General features: G+C 40.2%; 4 protein-coding genes across 5 annotated transcripts; 1 reads left to right on the top strand and 3 right to left on the bottom strand.

The window, feature by feature from the left end:
• Window positions 1–5,272: 5,272 nt before the first annotated feature.
• On the bottom strand, window positions 5,273–11,700 carry LOC113134858 (fizzy-related protein homolog). Its single transcript, XM_026314402.1, has 14 exons — window positions 11,546–11,700; window positions 10,253–10,326; window positions 9,612–9,740; window positions 9,386–9,449; window positions 8,564–8,694; window positions 8,389–8,474; window positions 8,113–8,296; window positions 7,932–7,997; window positions 7,709–7,811; window positions 7,373–7,557; window positions 7,029–7,262; window positions 6,663–6,767; window positions 6,182–6,274; window positions 5,273–6,043 (listed from the first exon to the last, which is right to left on the bottom strand). The coding sequence occupies exons 2-14, from the start codon at window positions 10,319–10,321 to the stop codon at window positions 6,002–6,004; spliced, it is 1,491 nt and encodes a 496-aa protein (XP_026170187.1). The 5' UTR covers window positions 10,322–10,326; window positions 11,546–11,700; the 3' UTR covers window positions 5,273–6,001.
• Window positions 11,701–12,254: 554 nt separating this feature from the next.
• plekhj1 (pleckstrin homology domain containing, family J member 1) lies at window positions 12,255–15,098 on the bottom strand. The gene is made up of 6 exons (XM_026314637.1): window positions 14,702–15,098; window positions 14,443–14,510; window positions 14,255–14,321; window positions 14,083–14,173; window positions 13,525–13,588; window positions 12,255–13,297 (listed from the first exon to the last, which is right to left on the bottom strand). Exons 1-6 carry the CDS (start codon window positions 14,793–14,795, stop codon window positions 13,205–13,207), a joined length of 477 nt encoding a protein of 158 aa, XP_026170422.1. The 5' UTR covers window positions 14,796–15,098; the 3' UTR covers window positions 12,255–13,204.
• Window positions 15,099–15,580: 482 nt separating this feature from the next.
• sf3a2 (splicing factor 3a, subunit 2) lies at window positions 15,581–18,837 on the top strand. The gene is made up of 8 exons (XM_026314641.1): window positions 15,581–15,719; window positions 16,259–16,536; window positions 16,632–16,678; window positions 16,959–17,068; window positions 17,164–17,213; window positions 17,868–18,008; window positions 18,090–18,158; window positions 18,261–18,837. Exons 2-8 carry the CDS (start codon window positions 16,339–16,341, stop codon window positions 18,534–18,536), a joined length of 891 nt encoding a protein of 296 aa, XP_026170426.1. The 5' UTR covers window positions 15,581–15,719; window positions 16,259–16,338; the 3' UTR covers window positions 18,537–18,837.
• A 2-nt stretch (window positions 18,838–18,839) lies between these two features.
• On the bottom strand, window positions 18,840–21,833 carry LOC113135009 (uncharacterized). Of its 2 annotated transcripts, none has more exons than XM_026314643.1 (7): window positions 21,713–21,833; window positions 21,055–21,155; window positions 20,661–20,689; window positions 20,497–20,572; window positions 19,682–19,816; window positions 19,508–19,602; window positions 18,840–19,411 (listed from the first exon to the last, which is right to left on the bottom strand). In XM_026314643.1, exons 2-7 carry the CDS (start codon window positions 21,146–21,148, stop codon window positions 19,037–19,039), a joined length of 804 nt encoding a protein of 267 aa, XP_026170428.1. In that variant the 5' UTR covers window positions 21,149–21,155; window positions 21,713–21,833; the 3' UTR covers window positions 18,840–19,036. The 2 variants fall into 2 exon arrangements, with proteins under 2 accessions (XP_026170428.1, XP_026170427.1); XM_026314642.1 differs by having other exon boundaries at window positions 21,717–21,827.
• Window positions 21,834–22,869: the final 1,036 nt, after the last annotated feature.

The following is a 22,869-nucleotide window of genomic DNA, read 5'->3' as shown; positions in this document are numbered from 1 at the left end:
GAGAGCGACAGGTTGCAGGTAAATGGAAACGAGTAGCCTTCGACGTGGGAGCTGTCCAGCGTCTCGGTGCTGAATGACGCCCTACTTTCCTCCACGTCCGTCTCCTTCCTCATCATCTCGCCTCGATTCCGGCCCAGGAAAAACATGCCACCTGTTGCTGCACCGAAGTTTTCTCTCAAGAGGTTAGAAAGCCAATAGACCTCTGATATCTGACATATATAATCTGCAGCGACCCGGCTCCTGATCTAAAGTAAACTCAGCTGTCTCAGTTTTTTTTTTCTTTTTCTCAAATCACGGCAAAATGACGACACGATAAACATTTTCCTCCCCAGGCGAGGCAGGAAGAGGAGGAAAGGCTTGTCATTTAATTTCCTTTAGACGCAGTCGAGATTTGAAAGAGCTGTTTATGTTTTCCTTTTATGTGTCACAGACCCTTTTTTTAAAATTGAAACCTAAAGTGCAAAAAGGACGGAAGCTTTGTGGAGCAAAAGACACTGCAAAACGAAAAGTGAAAAAAAAAAAAAATCAATCCAACAGTGCGTTTTCTTCAGAAATCAACCAGGACAAAGACTAGACATGGACTCACCGCTTCTCGACGGGAACAACAGGTGATGCCGACATAATGTTGTGCAGCGTGTGCTGGATGAGTAGCCAAAGGCTGCGTCTCTTTCGCTCTTCGGTTTTCTATTGAAATCAGCCACAATCGGAGCCTGTGCGCCCTCCCATCTGAGCTCCACGTAATGGTTATCAAGATGTTACTGGGGAGGCTGGAGGAAGATGGATCAGTGTGTTTATATACGTCTGCTGCCCGGAGAAGACAAGGAGGAGGCGGAGTGGAGTGACGACTGCGAGAGGAGGCCAATTGACGTGGGCTTTTTTCAGACCTTGTTAAGGGTGCGGCCCAAACCAGCAGCTAAATTACATTATATAGGTTAAGGATGCATATGAATAAAACATATGGCAGCTGAGGATGGATTTGGATAAAAATAAATAGATGCATAAAATCTTGGTTTCTATTTTTGAGGAAACACCTCACAAAAAAAAAAAATCTAAATTGAAATTAGGAGTCCCATGGGTGCAGAAAATCTTCACCTGAGCACCTGGACTTGACTGTGTTGAGGAGCTCAGATGTAATTGAATTAAAGCTGAACTGTGGGATCAAGATTAGACATCTAATTAATTTGCAATGGAAACTCCAAGAGTGAAATGTTACATACCCATAGGGTGTGGAAAATGCACACACATAAACACACACAGGTGAAAACCTAGAGCTTTGGAAAACAACTTGGAATTAATCCAAAATGTGCACATGCAAGCATCATATACAGTCATTAAACTGAGACATAAAACAGGGGATACAATAGAAAAATGACCACAGTGAACAATGAAACCTTTCTGCATAAACGAAAGATAAAATGACGAAGAACTAAAACAGACATTGCCTTGTGTATGCTCTCAGCAGCACAGGGCAACTAGCACTCTGCAAGTACCATTTAAATACAGTTACAGCACATTGCTCATTTAGATGTGTAAACAGCCTCTGTTTAGGTAAACCTGGGTGTCCCACTTCGAATATATTTTATATAAGGGAGGAGAGAGGGTTTCCTAAATCGACCATACACATTTCCATTTCTGAGTGGTGTAAAATTCAGCAGCAGATTTGTTGTTAGAAAATGTTCCCCAAATCAGATGTAGCACAAATGACAAACACATTGTCTACATATATGGCACATACATCATTTTGTAGGTAATTTTCTGTGTGTTGAGAGACAGTGTCAGACATAGCACAGAAAAACACACAGGTCTCTTCATAGGTTCAGGAGAAAATTATAAAAATGTCTGCATTTTTTTTTTCAATGTGCCACCTTTAACTGTCTTAATAGAGAAATTACACTGTTACTCATGGTTTTTGACCTCACTGGTACTTCAGCAGCATTTTGTAGGCTGGCAGGGTACAGGAGAGCGGATTAAATTTGCACTTATTTCACTTTAAAAGCTTTGGTTGGTTTAATGTCACTAACATGACTGGATTCATATTCAGGTACACTTACCAACAGGTTTCGTACAACTACATGATCACAGTATTGTCACAGTCTGCGGAGGGGTGATCCAGGTGATCGTGACAATCACTAAGATGAGTCAAAGGTGTTTTTCCATACACCTAACTTAATTTTAATTTAATTACATTTAAATATTTGCCTTTGGTTATAAGCAGACATTGGATAGTTTTGCTTTAGGATCATGATTCACTATAACAATAACAATATTTATTAGGGCTTGAAGAACTCTCTAGGGATGCATGAACACAATCACACTGCAGAAACATCTTCATAATTTCATAGTAGTGTAATGTTGACAAACCATTTAATCTTTATTTTCACTTTGTCTATAAAATGTCAAGAACAAAAGCTAAAAATAGAGCCCACATATTTTATGTTAGCCAAGTAAGTGAGCAGTCATTACAGCAGGGTTTAATTAAGGACAATTTCACTTCAATCTTCAAAAAGCTTCAAGACAATCATTTGGTTCTCTTTTCCTCTCTCTTCTCTGACACCTGCTATTTGACAGCTCATCACAGTTTGTAGAGCCATCCTTGCTTTTGTGAATGCAAAGGTGATACTGGGGTGAGTGACTAGCGTCCATTTGTAAATAAGGCACACGAGTGACTTTGTCTGTGCTCTGTTCCCTGTGGCAAAATGACCAAAAAGGAGCCTGGGTGGCTGCGACTATTATTTATCACAAAAACCTTGTTCCTTTGATATCCCTGTAGGCAAGTTATCAATGCAACTCAAGAGTCGGGCTTAGGGAGGAACCTGTGGGAAGATCCTACTCGCTGTGTTATGAGGCTTTAGTTGTACAACGAACATCGCACTCTGTGCCTCTTGATAGAAACATCAGGAGGTAGGATTATGCATATTAGCAATCCCCCCTCTGTTCTCACTCTGCTTTCAGGGCTTAATGTTAACATCTGCCCACCGAGAGCCACAGATGAGCTGGAAGGCTGTGCTGAATGTCTTCCATTCAGATGATTTGTCTGATCACTATAATGGACTATGCATGTTATTTAGATGATACTATAATGGAGACTGAAGGGGAGAAAGGCTTGGGCTCTCTGGTGTTGATAAAAACTGACTCACACATACCTGATCATCATCACATAGAAAAAAAAAGGACACTTCACGAAAACGACCTTTAGCTTTTGAAGTCATGAAATTAACAGTGGTGTTTTTACATTATTCTGTTTTCCGCTATTACGTTCTCAGCTATGGATGATTTCTGAGTCCTATCTGTAAATTAGCACAAAAACAAAAAAGCATAATTATTCAAAATCCCTTTTGTCTTTATGTATACAGACCCTTCAGCTGTTGTTTACACTGACAAAAATCCATTTGTTGTTTAAATGTGTAAAAGTGAGTTTGGATAGGCCACAGGGCACTTGCAGAGGTGTTGGAGCTTTGGGAGGTGGTAAACACTCGTTATTTTTCATGCTCTGGCTGCTGTGTGGGCTGGTCTGGTAATATGATAAAAATTTGCAGACATCCAGGGAGCAAGGTGAAGCCACAGGGTGTTTTACAGCTGCTAAAAGCTCTCCTTGTAAAAAAATATGGTCCTAAACTAAGAATAAAGTAAGACAAGGCACCTTGAGGGCATGTTCAGTGTCAGTTTAACCTCCATCATAACCTCTTAAAAAGGCATTCAACATTATTGGAAGGATATTTATCATATACTCACCTTTAAGACATCATGGTTAATGTTGATTGCATGGGTGTGGCAACAATAGTGTAGCAGTGAATCACTGAATTTGATGCTGTTCAAAGGATGGCTCCCTCTGGTGTTCACTTTGAATTTGGACAACACAAGAAACTATTTCTGCTGCAAAACTGAAGGAAATGCCTGAATTAATTAGTGGAGAAGACGTAATGACTGCAGATTATCTGTCACTGTGTAAATAATGTCAGTAATCACATGAACTACTCTAGTCGACTGAACACCTGTGAGGGATTTTGGGCTGACATGTTAGATAGCTTCCCGCATCACTCCAGCAATCAGTCTGCTTACAGGTGTCCAAATGCACCAAACGTGAAAAAAAAAAAAAATCACAAAAGCTGATAAATTACATCAAATGATGTCACTTGAGACTGTCAGTTATGGCACCGCTGTTTTTTTTCTATTCTGCGACTGGAAATATTCAGCAGAGGACTGATGCGTTTCATTCTTCAGCTGAATGGAGCTTCCACAAGAATCATCTGCATATGGTGTCCAGCTGTTTTAAAAATGATTTAGTCTTAAAAAGAGCTGTATCTATATAAGATATTTGTAAACTATGTTTAAAGATTTATGTTCCTGCTAGAAATCAATGTGCTCAGGGTTTATTGCCACTGGATTGATTGATTGGCTGACATTGATTTTGGTCTTATCATGGGATTAGTTGACAGCAAGAAAAACTTACCTCCACCACCAGAAGGTAACACAACTATGCTCCTTTTTACTTCACAGCAGCTGATTTTATAGACATGTGCTCTCTAGTTATAAAACAAAACAATAAACCAGCAGCGACAAAAGGTACAAGATATGGTCATTTAATTCTTGATTATCTCTCAGTACAGAAATAATTTTCTTTTGAACATTCTTATTGTAATTCAAGTTGGCAGCATTGTATTGATTTTGAAGTGGCATTAAAAGAAATTAGCTGCAGAACGGCTCATCAGCTTCCCTTAGATAATGTTAATAAAACAAACATGCCATCTCCGCACAAAAACCTTTCACAACACAAATAAATAGCATTCATTTAAATGTGGCAAATGACTTGAACATTCAAACGGGGAAATGGGAAAAAATGTTGCAGATGATATGAAATCAGTTTTTTTTTTCAAAAAAAAAAAAAAAAAAAAAAGAAAGCAGCACAATAGCATGGCTGCTCAATTTCAGAAACGGTGTGAAATAGCAAAAGACAAGTGCCCCGAGCTTGAATATCTTACCAGACACGGCACAAAAAATAAGCTCTGGTTTAATCCCAAATGTTTTCACTGTGTGCTTTAGCTGCTATTACAGTCTACACTGTATTTTGTTTTCGTTTGTCTTGCCTGGTTTTCCATCCAACAAAAAGGGGGAAAGCTTCCGCACAAGCCACATTCACCATCTCCTAATTTTGATCATAATTTTTTTGGTAAGCAACTGTTTCACTGTACACTGTTACCGAATAGAATATAAAATGTGGTGAATGCAAATTTTCTTGACACATTATGAAACAATGTTTGCCAACACTGCTTGCTATTACTGAAATTAATTTAACGTCATCTGTAAAAAAAATGGCATCATTTGCATTTGTCCAATCTTTGTTAACCATCAACAGTTGTCAAAATCACTAGTCTGTTAAATATCATCAGTGTACATTAAACATTATTGCCTCACAGTTTGAATCAAAATGATGAGCTTGTTTTTTTTCCTTCTTGCAAACAAAAGCCAAATACACCCCACACATCAGACCAAAAGCTCAATTTACATAAAAGGAGATCTATAAGTATTTGAAACAAACACACTAGTAAGAGGATGTTAAAATTAATATTTTGTTAAAAAAAAAAAGGGTAAAATAAATAGACAATTAAAAAAGGACAAAACCATATTTGGCTGTTATGCACAATGTCCGGCTGTAAACAAAACATCATCACATGGGGAAATGACACCCCAAATATTTCCTTAGAGAGATCACTGTTCTGTTGGAGGTGGCAGTGGCTCTATCATCCAGGAGGAAGTGGAATACTAAATGTCCTGTACACATGTCCTCTGCCCTCAACGTTCAGGCTGTGCTCCACTCCTGATCCTGCTCCTTCAACCTCCAGTTACAAGTTGGTTAAGAAAACAAAAGTAAGGGCAATCGAGGGGGCCCTCTGTAGATTACTGAAGTCAATACTCAAAGAAGGGAACCACGTACAGCTCGATACATGCAAAGAAAATTTCCCTTCCTGTCTTTATTCCTTTGTAGTACAAAGAGGTGTGGTTACTACCGGATCCTGGTGAAGAGGTTTAGTACAGACACCGACTCCTGAAAGAGGGAGGCAAAAAGAAACTGATGAGAATTAAAAAAAAAAAAAAAAAAAAAAAAAAAAATCACAAGAATTTAACAGATGAGCAGACCAGACCAAACAGAGCAGAGATTAGATCTTAGCAGGGAATAAAATACCTTGGTGGATCTCATCTTGCTAAAGACGTTCCAGAATCGAAGTGTTTCATCTCCAGCCCCTGTCACAATGGCCTCGCCGTCAGGGGACATGGCCTGCACAGAAACTCATTATTATACACTGAATATACAAAGTTTTAAGAGAATGTAATCAGAATAATCAGCCGCTTGAAAGTGTAGGGTCCACTTCTTCTTCTTCTTTTTTTTTTGCTTTAGTTTCCTTCCAGTGTGGGTGGTTCCTGCCACTTACTCAGAGAGCAGAAGTTGCTCATGGATGCTTAATTTAAAAAGACTAAGAAATGTTATGGTCAAAGTTCATTCCACTTGCTTGGCCTGCACATGAATCCAACAACTCCTAATATTAAAAGTTGTTTTAGCGAATATACATTTTTGTGTTTTATTTTCCCCTGATGATTTTGAGATTCTATTTTTACTTCATGTTTACAGACAGAACATATGCACACACAGTATGCTGTATACTGACCAGGTAGAGTACTCTGTAGGAATGCCCTGTAAGTTTGGCCACTTGAGTTAAAGAGGGATACTTCCACACCAGGATCTGGTTCTGGGAATAACCATGTGTGCTGACCTGCAGGAAGAATAATGGAAAATTGAAACATTACATTGACTAGATAAGACTTTGAATCACTGTCAGTTTAAGGTGTTCTTACGTAATGGCAAATAAGCACAATACTAATGCCATCCACAGAGAACTTCCAACAACTCCAAAGCTGTGTTGGTTAACAATGGAGTCTTTACTATGGTCATATAAAATGCTCTGAAGATTCTTGCACTTATTCAAAAAAATAAAAATAAAAAACCAAAAAAAAAAAAAACTCAAAACACTCACCAGTTCATTAGTGTGCTTGGACCAGGCCAGGTTGCAGACCTGAGAGCCGGTGTCAGTGCACTGCAGTGGCTGGCCGGTCAGAGTGTTCCAGAAGCGGATGCAGCGGTCTGCGGTGCCGCCTCCAGAGGCCAACAGACCGTGCTGGTGGGGTGACCAGGCGATGGCCTTCACCGCAGCCAAGTGCTCTGTGTACTGCTGCACCGGGAGGACACTTGAGTGGTTCCACACAAGCAGCTAGGAAAGGCGAGGAGAAAGACAAATAGGTATGTGATGTTTTCTAAAAAAATGTCCTATTACAGATATGCAGCTGACAGAAGCATAGGAGAGATTCTCCATCTGCATACCTTATTATCATTTCCACCTGAGGCTAGCAATTGGTGGTCTGTGCTCCACTTGAGCCCGCAGACTTCCTGTCTGTGTCCTTGGAGACGCCGTTCGGACTGGAGAGGTGGGGCTCTGATATCCCGCTGCAGAATCACCCGATCACGACTCCCAGATGACAGCTGGTCTGCATTCCATGCCAACGCTCCTGGCAACAGAGAAAAAAGGCAGATCGGAGGGAAAATGATTAGCTGACCGTGGATGAGATATGTTACTAAACAACTGTGTGAAAATGAAGGCAGTCATATTTCAACTCCTGTGACTGTCTCTGCCTTCAATTCTCCAGTTTCTCAACTCACCCACTCTGGCTGTGTGTCCTTCTAGTACGGACAGCTTCTTCCCTGCTGCTGCATCCCAGATCTGTACATAGCCTTTATGAGTCCCCACTGCCACCAGATTACCCTTAAAAAAAAAAAAAAAAAATCCACACACGTTGAATATCACCCTGACATATGAAGTGGCTGTAATGACTTCAAACAGCATTCACACAAAACAAAGAACAGAACCTCTTAAATATCTCACCCTCTCTGACCAGCCTACTGATGTTACTGAATCTCCTTCCACAGAAAGGTCACATAGACGTGTCACCTAAAGAGATGAAGAGGCAAAGAATATAGATTAACACTGACATCAATGAGGTAGATGAAGATCTCTATTTGAGGCACCTTTGTCTCTGTGCAATCAGGTAATAGATCACACACACCTGGCTGGTGCAGGCGCTCCACAGGTAGACACAGGTACCCAGTCCAACACTGAGCACGTTCAGAGAGGACCAGTCCACTAGGTTGAGGTAGAAATCATCCTGAAGCTCTGGAGCATCCAGAACTTTAAATGGTATTTTGGATATTTTGCGTGTGGGCTTTCTTGGCGATCGTAGCAGTTTTTGGCTGTAATGCGCAAAACATTAGTGAGCAAAATCACACTGCTTACAATTTATTAAAAAAATAACTTTTAATGAATAGGATAGGGCACACATTACCTGTTGCTACTGACAGGTGATAGAGAATATGGAGACACTGTGTTTCCATCCTCTTCTGGCAGAGTTCTCTTAGCACTCACAGAATACTACAAAACACAAACATTACTTCTGATGCAGAAAAAACACCCCATGAAAGTAACGCATTAAGAGTTACAGCTATGTTATTTGCACTTACACTAAAAAGGCTCCTCTTGGCAGGAGTAGACGGCTGCAGACGGCGGTCTTCTGACTGGGGGTCCTGGACTTTCTCGATGCCTGCTCCTAGCAGCTCGTTCTTCAGCAGTGCGGAGTAAGCCAGACCATCCGCTGAAAGGAGAGAAGGGACAGAGGGGAAATCAAACCAGGCTGTCAAAATGATTTAAGTTCAAACGCTGTGTTCCCGCTGCAATTTTTGAGCTCCTCTTTCACGTCTCTGAAGATCAGGGAGAATTTTTCACTAAGTCTTGTACAGTCCTTATCTGCAGTGTCCATAAGCGTGCCCAGGCTTAGTAAGCAAGAGAAGGTCAAATTGTCAAGTTTGACTGGAGCAAGAGACGCTTCTGGAAAATGGTTACGACACACTAAATGTACAGATAAAACTGAGAAGAATGTCTGTCAGGATAATTCATTATACATCACTGCTATGATCATTTCCCTGTGTTAACTTGGTTCTCATAATACATTTGATTCTGCCATTCTGCCAAAACATACTGAAAGATAACCTTTTCTAATTTCAACACCAATCAACTTCAATCTAAATTAAATTACTGCTTCATTAATAAGTCTGAGTCTTGTTAATAAAGCAAAACCATATCATCACTCAAATATGAAGCAGCTATAAACTGACAAAAGGATGAAGCACCAGAAAGAAGAGTTTAGAGTTCAGATTTCTGCAGTAAAAAGAAGGATGCACATTTACCTTTCAATCAGAACACAATGTTTTATTGCAAAGTAACATTTCACAAGACACCGTCATGATACTTTTTTTATTAGTATGGTATAAAGGTGGCTTGGTTACCTTTGTTGCTGTCTGCTGTGCCGTCTTTGGTTTTCCTATTTTGATTATGTGATTTTTCAATTTCCTGTGTGAAAAAATTGAATAAATAAATGATCGTTCATAACCAAATCTGTAAATCAATGTGTAAAAAGCAACTACAGAAAAACAATACATAATGTTTCCTTATAAGCCACAATTAGTGCTTGTTGTGAACACTGTTTTTTGGTAGGAAGGACAGCAGACTCACATTGATGCGGTGGAAGTTGACACTCCAGTTGGCTCCAGCCCGGGATGGAATGAAGCGATCGCCATGCTTGCTAGGGGAGGATAGGGGGGAACTGGTCGGTGTCAAAGCTCGCACCGCTCCTATGGCTTTCTATGTGAAGAAGAGGAAAGAGAGAGGGAAAGCATTTTCTGACTATCGGCCAAACACAAACAGGCCTTGGAAGTGATGTTGAAAACTTAATAAGAAAGCAGAAAGACAATTAAGATGGCAGATGGTGCATTTGTTTGACGTGTTAACAACAGGAGGCAGCATTCACAAAACCCAGTCATTTAGCCGGTAAGGTCTTGTTTTCATTCAACACTAGTGACACCGTCAAATGAAAAGACACACTATTTATTCTTCCAATACATAGAGAGTAACACCCCCTCCACCCTTCTTAAGTCCTAGTTAATGATCCTTTATGGGAGAGGATATCCTAACAATATAATCAAGATAAAGACCTAGTTATATCCGGCTTACAAGTAACACTTTGAGCTTTGGCTAGATGAAAAGAAAACATACAATTTAGGTTGATTTTTTTCCTGTGGGTTCAAGGGGGAAAACAACCTCTTTCTGCAAAAGGACATAGAGAAAACATTCAAGTGGGTGTATTATTTACTTACTATGGGGCTTGCGTTCTCATTCTGGATGTTGATTTGCCTGAGCAGCCTGCATTCATAGTCCTGATCCATGACACCTGAAAACAGAATACGACTGATCAATCATGACTTGGCAGCTTTTGTCCAACTAACCCCCAATGTCTCTAAAAAGAGACCAGAAGTGTATAAATAATGAGAGAAAAAATTCAGCAGGTAACAAACAACCACTGCTGCTCTCTAGTGATAGTTATACCTATTTTAGTTCATTACAATGATGAACTGTTTAATTGCTGTGCAGGGCTGGAAATAATTAGCATTTCTAACCAAGCAATAATTCTTCAACCTGTTTTCAAATTTATTTACGTTTTAATCTATAAAATATCAAGAAGTTGTGAAAAAACTCCTATTACGAGTTTTCATGGCCCATTGTTACATATTCAAACTGATTGTTGTGTCAAATGTTAAACATTTAAAAGCAGCAAATCTTCATATTTAGGAAGCTGGAACATGCAAATATGACCCATGCTTCAAAAATTACTACACACTAAAATTTAATTGTCAACTGTTAACTACACCTTTTCTGAGGGTCAACTACTGTCACAGCGACTGATTAGTAAAATAATAACGCTATAATAAACGCTTGACATGAAAGAACAACTGAGTGATCCACTTCACTGACAAGTGAAATAGCCACTGGAAATGGGTTCTACACTAATTACCCGACAAATTAGGATCTAGATGTGTATCACATTTGCTATTAGGTAACAGAAGTGACAGCTATTCAGTAGATGTCCGTGACATTTAACTGGTGATATTATCAAGACAGACTTTACAGTCACCCCCAGAAAGCCCTCAGAGAGATAATCCGACACCGTAATTAGTTTAGTGAACAAAAATGTCTATGACACTGCCAGCATACAAACCAACACACGATTAAAACTCTATTTGAAATGAGCTAAACAGGTAAATGTGTGTTAGTAGGTGACAGCGGCATTAGTTAGCTACAATGCATATGAGCAGTTGCGGGTGGGCTCAGTCTTCTTCCGCTAACAGCAGCACTTAATGATCTTTGTCACAAGTACCACCATGTAGCTAACTCTTAAACCAACAGCATGTATTTACCTGTTGCTTCCATGAATCAAAACCCCCTATGTGGTTAGTCGCTAATATGGATCGAAACATTAAAATGAAGCCAAAACATCTCATTTTTCAACCATCTGGCATACAGAGCTAAGCTAATGCTAACGCTAGCTCAGCTGTCGGCTAATGCATTAGCAGCATTGTTTGTTAACAATCTACACTTATGTTAATACATACCGTGCCACTATGAGCGTGTCCCGTTACACACCGTTAAATGGTCTTCCTTAACAGCGTCAACGTAAATGGAAGCGTTTTGTTTTATGCGCTTTACTCTCTAAAACAGAGCATACAAAACACAAGTGTTTTGTTTTACCGACCGTTCACAATTCGGGTTCGCTAAGCACCACGGGAAAGCTGTGACGTAGCTATTTTTGAATCACACACTTTCCGTTGCTAAGGAAACGCTTCACACACATCGGCAGCCTGACCCGTTTCCACAGGCCCCTGAACTCGGCCCCTGCAATAAAACTCAGTGAAGATAAACCATAAGGAGCGAACTTGGTGTCAGACAAGATGATATAACGTCAGGAACACTTCTGAAAATAACTTCTGAATAATTTATGTCCGTCGTGTCTAAAAACGCGACTGAAGAAAGAGAAACAGCTTCAACTCGGTATAAAATATTAAAATCTTTGAGTTTTTTTTTTTTTTCTCAATAAGTTTATTTATTGTTAAGTGATACACTGCATGAATCCTCCTCTTTAAAATTGCTTTATTAGTAAAAAAAAAAAAAAAAAAAGACATGAAATGAAACCAATACAATCTAGCATGAAGTAAAAACAAACAAAACACATTTCTTGTGCAAAAAATGAAGACACATTCAATAGTATATCCTCTGTGTGGGTAGACTCCTGACTGCTGAAAGAAAGTCTTTTGCAAAATACAGCAATGCCCTAAGGTCACGTGTGGTAAAGAGCCAAATCTGACCCAACAATGAGCCACAATTGTTTCGCAGCTACACTGAAAAAAAAAGTCAGTGTTCTATTTCAAAACTAATATCAAGAGGCTGGTTTTCTCAGTATGGTCCAACAACTTACCTAAAGGAATCAGATTCAAAGTGCCACAGAAAAGGTACAGTAGGTTCAAGTAAATAAGTGAAATACTAATACACAAAAAAAAAAAAACCCTCAACACCCGCTTAAGTAGTATGTGCAAAAGTATAGTTTTTAAAAGTAAATTTTCTAAAGGGTTAGATGACGAATACACACTGGAAAGATAAAAATCTGCTTCCCTATAAGTAAAAGATGTGGCTCAACTCAGCAGACCAAAGAGCTGATGCAGTTAAAATCGGGACAGAAAATCCTGCTGAAGGTTTAAATGGCAGAGAAACTGGACAGAATCTAATAATTACAGCTTCTTTCAATAATATGTAATTACTTAACACTGGTTTATACCAAATGTTTAAGGTGTATGTCCTTTACTCATGCTCATACTCTATCACTAATGGTCCTGAAAAAAAGTCACAGCTCCAGCATGACAGCACAAGTACAGTCAAAATCACATTGTCTAAAGTTAGAATATATCCAGTAGAAAATATAGTATAAAACACGTTTTGCAAAGTTTGTACAATGATACAGAAAATGGCATCTAAAATCCCCTAAACCAAAGTAAGACAGTGTTGTTTTTTCCCCACAGTCTCATGGTGTCTGTAATGACAATTGACAATGAAATAGAAAAAAAAGTTGCCACTTTCCATGACATCAGATATCCTGCTATAACATAAGTATAAGTCAAAGCTAAATACATTGATTGAAAGTCTAAAGACCTAGAGTGCTTAAAGTAATGCCTGGCTTTGAGACCAGTGTGGAGTGGTTTTTGGAATGGCAGGACACTGATCTACAGGGAGGAGGTGTCTCTAGGCATCAGTTGCAGCCCATTGCTGACCTGGAAGCGAGTTTCATCTGATAAACCGTACTGCTCCAGTGGGTCCTGCAGAAAAAGTAGACGACTCAAGATTGTGCAAAAGTTTAGCACGTACATAGCAAATAATGTGTGAATTGGACGGTTAGTTCACCAAAATCACAGACTATTTTCAACTACAATCATCCTTAAATATTCAAATATTTTGATGTATTTCTTGTACTTAGAGCACCAGAAATAAAGCTGGATAGAAGCACCATCTGTGTAACATGTAATGCTGCTGTGAGGAGGCTCACCTGGCCAGTCAGCCTGTGGATTTCAGTTCGATAGAATATCAGGTTCTTCCTCATGTACTCGTAACTGCAAGAGATGACAGAACAAATTGATGTGACTTTCAAGGGGAACCTGTGTTCAAACAAATACAGTAAATATTAGGGTTGGAGCCAGGCTTGTAGTAAAAATGCAACACGTTTAAGCCAAATTGCTGTAACAGAGGCTATAACACATGAGATATACGTGTTTTTACCTGCATTGTCCGATTATTACTATCCACATTGTTGCAGGTTCAGTTGTAGAGAACACTGATCTTGAGTTTAGACATAATGTTTAATCATACGACCATTGTTTTTGTAATTGACTTGTGCTCTGGGGCAGGGGACACACTGACACACAACCGAGAAACCTTTTGCAGTGAGTGCTAACCACGCCACCACCGTGACACCGCACACAGAAAATAGTCTTTTTTCTTTGTAATACACAATTAGTCCTTATAATGTTAAACAATTCTTACAGATGACAATCAGAGCCTAAAGCAGCATCTTTACCTGCAAAACATGAAAGAGATTCAGTCCTACCTGGCCTTGATAATGGAGTCTATCCACTGCCCACACTGCTCTCCAGAGTCACACTCAAATAAATACTTGCGTTCTGCTTCATCCAGAAAAGCTACAGCCAGATAACATGAATCGAAATTACTTTTAAAACAGAAAGCAGTGCATGTGAAAAGGGGATGTAGCTGTGGCTCACCGATGGAGAAGCTCTGGCTGTCCTCTCTCACCACACGACACTGCTCCAGCAGCAGAGCTCCGAGGGGCTGCCAAACACACACACTTTATTCGGACACGTTTTCATTCTCTTAACTGGAAATCGACTCACAAAACGCTGTGACAGGTAACTGCAGTGTGGACAGGTGTGCAAATAATGAGTCAACCAACCTCCTCCTCGTCCGTGCGGAAATAAAAGAGGAAGTTAACGATGAGTTTCACCAGTCTCTTCTTCACAACTGTATAAAAAAATGAACCAGGGTGAAACTGCGACTTGACACACAGGCGCGCGCGCGCACACACACACACACACACACACACACACGCACACGCACACCAGTGCAGTAACGTTACTCATCTGAACATTATCTGTCTGTAGGAAATAGATGTAGTAAGAGCCCAATGGTCAGTATGACATGACCCCTGTTACCGTCTCCTTTCTTGGGTCCTCGCATCCCCAGCTCAGCTGCCATCTCCGAGGGCTGGCGGCTCAGAAACACCAGCTCCTTCTCGTTGAAACGCATCACGGTCACCGACGCAAAGGCTGACGGACACTTCTGGTTACGACTGGGCCATTTCCCCCGAAAGGAAACTAACAAGGCCAGCTACAAACCAGCGGCACACAGCGGGGATCGTGTCGTCTGTGCGGTCAAACACAGGCTGCTGCTTCGTTATCTGATGTTGTCGAAATGTGACAGAGCGTGTTTGGGCATTACTGTGATCAGACGGTGGCGTCGGGCTTCTCCTTCATGCCACAAACCGGACACACACGGACACACACGGACACACACATACACACTCCTGTTGGTTTCCAGCAATGACACTCCCCGCTGGATTTTCTTCTTCTAAGGTGTTTTATGAAAATTGGCATTCTTACTGCCTCCTGCTGGATTTATTTATAAAATCAACTTCCACTGTATTTTTCAGATTAGTCCAGTTTGAACTTTTTTAAGTTGCTATGTCTTATTTCTATTCTGCCTGTAATAACATGTTCCTTCATTCCTTCATTTTGGAGGCTGTAGTTGTGCAGCCATTGAACTGAATTATACAGAGAAGTGTTTCTGTTATTTAGCCAGGCTTCACTGAAATGAATGGGGTTGAGAAAAGCCTCAAAGGCTCAAAATGACTTCAATCACAACCATAACAAGACACAGCAGTGAAAAGTAACTAAGTACTTTTACTCAACTAGAGCCTTCTTTACTATAGTCTTAATATACACATCATTTACAGGATTTCTTTCTTTTTATGATGCACTTTGCATTATTTAACCTTTATCACAAGCTGGAGTTACATGAGAAATGTAGTAAACCAGTTTTGTCAGGAAAGCCAGACCTCCGGTCCAGGAGGTGGCGCTAATGTCCCTGAAGTAGTTTGAAAACCGCCGATGAAGCTACTTGAGCATGCGCACTACGTTTATACCTTGGCGTTATCTCTACGTTGTGTCTTCGGTGAGTGTTTTGAACAAAGAAAACGATTTATAATTGTATATGATGTGTAGTTATTGTGTCTGATCGTAAGTAACCGCCCTGTTACCACGTATACAGAGCTGGGTACTTGTAGTTTGACCATTCAGATTTGTCAGAAGCCATGTGTTAGGGGCTGCTAACACCTTTAGCTTAGCGTTAGCATTGTCAGCGGCTAGCCATGCGTTACGATATCGTACTTTAGCGAACAGGGTTTGTAGCTATCAGTCACCAGAAAACATCTGTATCGTAGCATTTAGACAACATTTAGAAATATATGGCTGTTGGTTCTTAGCTTTAGCTGCTACCCCGTAGTTGCACCGTTCATTTGCAGGTTAGCATAAAGAACTATTTACCCAAACAGCTAATGTACTGTCAGGTTAACATTTACACAGTAGTAGTGTAGTGTAGTGTAATTTCACACATGGTACTGGGTTGTACATAATCCAGGAATACATTGTAATATAACAATAGCAGAAATATCTTTGTTGCTTTAATTATAGTCACCGTGTGTGTTTCTCCAGGATTTACTTTTGAGCACCTGTCCAGGTTGAACTGACCCAGGTGTGTCTGTCTGCCTGTTTGAGTACATCATCTTGAAAAGATGGATTTCCAGCACCGAGCTGGAGGGAAAACAGGGAGCGGTGGGGTGGCATCTGCCTCTGAAAGTAACCGTGACAGACGGGAGCGGTTACGCCAGCTGGCCCTGGAAACCATCGATATCAACAAAGATCCCTATTTTATGAAAAATCATTTAGGCTCTTATGAGTGCAAGCTTTGTCTGACGCTTCACAACAACGAGGTGAGGAGAAACACAATGGAACTAGGTTGGATTTGATGTCACTGAGTATCTTGATTGATGTGAAAAATTACTGACTGCTCTCCTCTGTGATACAGGGTAGCTACTTGGCGCACACACAAGGAAAGAAACACCAGACCAACTTGTAAGTCCATGTTTTGTCTTTGAACTATCATGTCACATGGGGATGTAGTGGTTGCTGCTTTGCTTCTTTGTTTAGTGACGTTAATGTTTTCAGGTGTTCAATGCCCAGCACCATGCTCAGGTCAAGAGTTATTGCTCTGTACATGTGTTCATCTATACAGCAGTTTTATCAAAGAACCAAACTAAATTTATGTTTACTTATATCACTCCAACTCCAAAAGTGAGACACCCGTTAAACTTGATGTGCCCAGTTTGTTCATTAACTGCTTTGCTGATTTCAGAGCACGGAGAGCTGCCAAAGAGGCAAAAGAAGCTCCTGCTCAGCCAGCTCCAGCGAAAGTCAAAGTTGAGGTTAAAAAGTTTGTTAAAATTGGTCGACCAGGATACAAAGGTACGCGTGCTGTGTTTATATATCAGTGCAGTCATGATTTAGTTCATGCTGATAGTGGTTTCACTGCTGAACTGTTGTCTTTCTCTTCTTCATAGTAACCAAACAGAGGGACCCAGAGACCGGCCAGCAGTCTCTACTTTTCCAGGTTAGTGTGTTTGGTGGGAATCCCTTTGTAAAGTCTGTTGATTGGAAGTGTTTTTTTGTTCTTTTGGGTTGATTCTTACTCAAAGCAAATTAACATTACAGTTCCAATGAACAGAGATGCTGTAGGGCTTTCCAGCCTGTGCAAAGGCCCAGCAAATGTTGTTTTGCTTTTGATTTTACTGAGTGTATTCAACAAAGGGATTATTCTCACAGGAAGTCTTGCCAAAGCTCTGGATTAAATGGACTAAATGAAAGACTAGATGTAAATCAATTTTATTCCTAGTTTCTTAACTTTTTTTACTGTTGTAATTCTGTACACATTAAATAGTATATTCAGTACTTGCTGTTTGTCTGTTGGTGCTATGTTCTGTATGGATGAGGTTGCAAGCCTGTGATTCACAGCACAGCAGATGTTAAGTCTGACCATTAATCTTAATGCCACACTTCCATTTGGCTGCCTACCTGCGTTTTTGCCTGTGTCAGTGTGACAAAATTGAACGTGTCTGTAGTGTTCAAAGAGGAAAGTGATGAAAGCAGCTACTGTTATGTTGCTTACTGTAGCAGCACTGATTACATTTATTTTTCAAATCCTTAGTATGTTACTGTAAAAAGACAAATGTGTGAACTACCAGTTTTTCTTTTCTTGGTCGAACAGATTGACTACCCAGAGGTCGCTGAAGGCATTGGACCCAGGCATCGTTTCATGTCCGCTTACGAACAGCGCATTGAGCCCCCTGATCGACGCTGGCAGTACTTGTTGCTGGCTGCTGAGCCATATGAGACTATTGCATTCAAGGTAAGTGGAATCTGCAGTTCTGTTGATGTGAATTTTTTTTTTTTTTTTTTTGCTTTGATTTTAACATTTTTGCTCTTTTAGGTCCCCAGTAGAGAAATTGATAAAGCAGAAAATCGCTTCTGGACCCATTGGAACAGAGAAACTAAACAGGTACTTCTAAGTAGATTGATATGTGTTAACACAATGTCACTTTGGATATTTCAGTTTAAAAAAAAAAAAGGAAATGTATATATTTCTTGTAATTTTTCCCAGTTCTTCCTGCAATTTCACTTCAAAATGGAGAAAGCTGTTCCTCCATCCAGCGGTCCACCACCTCCTGCTGGAGCGAAGCGTCCACCTCCTCTTTTGAGTGGAGTTGGACCTCGCCCACCAAATGATTCTATGCCCCCTCCCCCTCCAGGAGGGATGTCTGTCCCTCCTCTCCCACCTGGTGCACCAGGTGCCCCCCAGATGCCCCCTCAGATGCCCATGCCTCCTATGCCAATGAGGCCACCACCTCCTGAGGGCCTTACAATATCTAATAATTGATTTCATACCAATACATATGTTTGCTTTCTTTCATGGTCTGCAGTCACACTGCCCTGCCTGTCTACAGTGTCCTTCTTCCATTAGATATTGTATGTACATTGTTTGATTTCTTCAGATGATGTGTAAATCCCACTTTAATTGGATTTTATACATGTTTATGCAAAGGTGTAGGGCAGTCTGTTATTGCAACATTATAAATATGAATACACCGTTTTTTATAAATACTTCAGGTTTTGTTGCTATCATGGAAATAGCAGCTGTTTCAAGATAGTTTTTGTAATTAAAAAGCTGTGGAGAAGAATCTTGAAGTATTGAAATCTGTTTTTTATAGACATTCACATAAAATTACAGATTTATTAATGTATCCAGCAATCAGCCGATTGGGTTGTAGCAGAAGAGGTGATTGAGAAAGTCTAGTGTTGCATTCAATGTTCCTACATTTTGTAAATGATAAGCGAAAACTTAAGAACATGAATTGGCGCCTGCCGTAGAGAATCAACTCAATCCTTTGGAGTTTTTTTCTTCTCCAGCTTGTTGCTTTTTCTAGGTGCCTCCTCATCATCGCTTTCAACACGATCTTCATCACCCTCTGCTTCGAGTTCATCTTTTTTATCTCTTTCTTTGTTGCCTTTGTTTTTCTCATTATTTGCCTTCTTGGCTCCCCTGCGCTTTAATTCCCCACCTCTTTGCTTCAGGAGGTTTTTGTCTGGCATTGGCTTGTTTCTGAAACCTCTTGATGCTCGTGGTGTTGCCTTTTTTGTTAACTTCCCTCTTTTAACTTGTCCATCATCATCCTCTTCATCCTCATCTTCTTCATCATCATCATCAAGGTCTGGCAGCCACCAAAACATAACATCCCATAGAGATGTCTCAGGCTAGAGGGTGCACCAGTACACACTGTTTAAATGCTGATCTCATAACCGTGTCATTTAAATGTCAAAAAGTATGCAGACCAACCGAAACCAGTTTACCTCTGGTGGCTGTCCTCTGTGTCGTAAGGTGCCCGACTGTCTCACTGTCAGTCTAACTTCTTCCTCCTCTGCTGTCCCCTGACCACGCAAGGTTTCTGTTTTGTGAAAAGAAACCACTTAGTTACAGCAGGCTGGTAATTTTGCAACTTGGGTCATACTTGCTTGTTCACTTGCCATGAAGCCTCTGAAGGCCCGATGTGAGCACCAGGATGGTAATGACCACGAACAGGCAGCGGTTCAGAGTGACATTCTCCCATGGTGTTTCAGTCTGTGTCAGATTCTGGATGGACAAGGTTTTCTGCAAAGATGCTAGAGAAAGAGACAAGAGCGTTTGTGGTAATCTCACCATGTACAATAACTTTAAAAGAGTTTGGGAAACATTTATTTTGTGAATATTTATTTGCTAAAAATCTTAATAGATTGATAGCACTATAAATCCTTATGCTTAAAATTGAAATACAACCTGCAGTCAGTTAGTTTAGGTTAGCATAAAGAGTGGAATTATGGGAAACAGCGAACTTGCTTCTGTACAAATGTAAAACAATGTCAACGAGAACCTATATTGTCAGTGAACCTAAAGTTCACTGACAATATATTTAAACTGTCTAAAAACAAAGTATAAAAGCAACAGTTCACAGTTTTGGAGGGGAATATATGCCACAATATATCTTGGTAGTGTGTGACTTCCAGATATTCCCACTGTAAATGGCAAATAAACCTCCTAAAAGAGCAAACTGTTGTTTTTAGACTTTTATTTTTTTGGTATAGATTAAACAAGAGAGATTTATGAGCAGTTCAGGTGCTGGTGGTTAGATTTTTTTCTTACCTTTGGTCAGGGCCAAGCTGTTATTGTTTTGTGTTTAGTTAACCTAACCAGTTGCTGGCTCCTTCCTACAATACAGACTTCAAAGTGAAAATAAGCATAGTTTCCATAATGTCACACTATTCCTTCAAACACTAATGAGGGTTGAGGAGAAAGAATAACTCACTAGTTCTGGGGAAGCTCGGTTCTCTGGGTAAAGTCTTGGCTCCTGCTTGTTGCTGCTGTGGCACTGGAGCCATTTCCTATTATAGAAATAGAGGTAGCTTATAAGCAAAAGATCCCATGGATATAAATAGTGAAATTGTTTCTGTTGGTTGTTTTCCAACTAACCTCTTTGAATTTCCTCGTAGCATACATTTCTGAAAGACACAGATTGATATGTACTGTAAACAACAAACAGACATACTCTGAATCTAGAATTTATCTACCCACATAAACTACCTTCATTCATTACTGTTGGCTGACATGTGTTTCATTTTCTGAATGCAAAATGATTTCAGTTTGGACCAATTTTATTGGACATGTAATAGATCTGCCTCACAAGAAGAGTTTGTTTTCACCAGGGAAAAATGAAACAATTGTCCATCCAGCATGGCTGAGGTGCATTATCACTGTGTTTCCTTTGACCAGGAGTCATATTTCAGTGGCTCTCTGTGCTGTTGCTCCTGAGCTTGTACAATATATGCATTACAGATTCACTGTCTGTGTTTGTGTGTTTTGCCACCTGGTCTGTGGATCTGTCGAACAGGCTTCTGTGGAGGAGGATCTGCTCTCGGTGGCCATAACTCCTCCTCAAATGTCTCATAGCTTTCTTCCATCCTTTCCCTGAAAGACAGAGAGAAAAAATAAGATGAAACTTGTTCAAAACTGAGCATTTTTTTTATAAATGCACATCATGCACCAATCTATGCATATATACTGGACTATGGTCAGAGGTCACTTTAGCCTATGGGTTGTTGGTATTTTTAGAAATGTCTTGCCAGTGTTCGATTCAGTGGTTTGCAGTATTAGTACATTTGCTCTTCAACATAGGAAAATGTTATTTCCCTTCTCATTAGTGTTCAGTTTTGGCTGCTCAAAATCAGAAAAGAAAAAGGTCAATTTCTCCAGTTTATGAATAAAATTGAAGCAGTTTCTTGACCTTCACATTTACTGATGAATGCTGTGAGGCCCTTATGGCTTACATGACATTTCTAAAGGGACACTGCGCTAATGTCCTAGCAGCCCTATAAATAGATGAAGCAAAGCCACTGGACAGACAGATGGATACACAATGCACAGAAATACACAAGAAGGCCTGATGTTACCATTATATCCATAGGTAATCTCTTGCAAGATGAAACCTTAACTTTGACCCTGATTGAAATAAAGATCTACTGTACCTGCCTCAGCATTTGGCGTCCCCTTGGCAGCGTTGGGGAAACCTTTGTCACAGAGCCTGTTGTTCCTCTGCAGAGATGGCAGCAGATTCACGATCCGTACGGTCTGACAGTCAAGCACAGGTGCTGGAGAATGAAAAAACAAAAAGCACTGAATGTCAGTCAGTGGAAGGGTTGACATTACCATATCCCATACAGCTGTCAGATCCCAGGAGACGACTGAGAGGGAAGGAGGCCACACAGGCTACTTCAGGTTTTATTATGAGCTATGTTGGAGTCATTTTATTAAAATTTGATCCAGATGTTTAATCAGGTTACAATGCATCAATCCTACAAATACTGAGCAACTATTGGAATTGTTATAAATAGAATAGAAATAATTAGAAAAACTGTCTAAAAATGCCACAAATATAAGGTGAAGATTTTATTTTCGATGCTTATAATGCTTTTCCACTGTCAGTTCAAAAATCTGTTGGGCTATCATGTGGATAATGTTTCCTAATTCACCAGCAGAGAGCGCCCCTGTACTGACGGCTCTACAGATGAAGGCTGCAGTCTGTCAGACAGACTGGCTGTCATGCACATTAACAGAAGGGATGACACATTTTGTCTTTATAATCTGACTGACAGCCCTGCCCTCCACATCAAGCACTTTAAAGACACGATTGTTTTGTCAACTGTTTATTTTTTATTAAATTATAATTTAATGATGCTGCCTTAGCATGTTTTTCTTCAGCAATCTAATCGCCAGCATTAGACAAGTAGGTGTCCTCATACTGTGTGTGTATGTGTTTACTGTTAAGCTCTGAGGCAAACTCATCTTTTTACGTGATATGTGGGCCACTAACAAGTAGCCATGTAAACAGATGTAAAGATGATTGGTTTATATCAGGGTGAGGTGGTTGCAGGCCACCTTTTTGTGGGAGGGCAGAGGAAGTGTTGGTAAACAGACTTGTGGCGATGTTGATGACTCATTCCTTTGCTGGGACTCTGCCAAAAACCAGCTGGATTGCACATTGGTACATCCATCAGTAATAACTCTGACCTGGACACGAGCTCTGTTAACCTTTGCTATGAGTTGACTGCTCAAGGTAAAGGTTTTCCCAGGGCTGCATCTTATGACACATCACATTAAAACAGACACCAACTTCTGTCAGTAG

This window comes from Mastacembelus armatus, chromosome 17 (genome assembly GCF_900324485.2).
Source record: "Mastacembelus armatus chromosome 17, fMasArm1.2, whole genome shotgun sequence".
NCBI classification, from domain to species: Eukaryota; Metazoa; Chordata; class Actinopteri; order Synbranchiformes; family Mastacembelidae; genus Mastacembelus; species Mastacembelus armatus.
The sequence above is the reverse complement of the archived record's forward strand: the minus strand, read 5'-3'. Positions and strand labels throughout refer to the sequence as shown.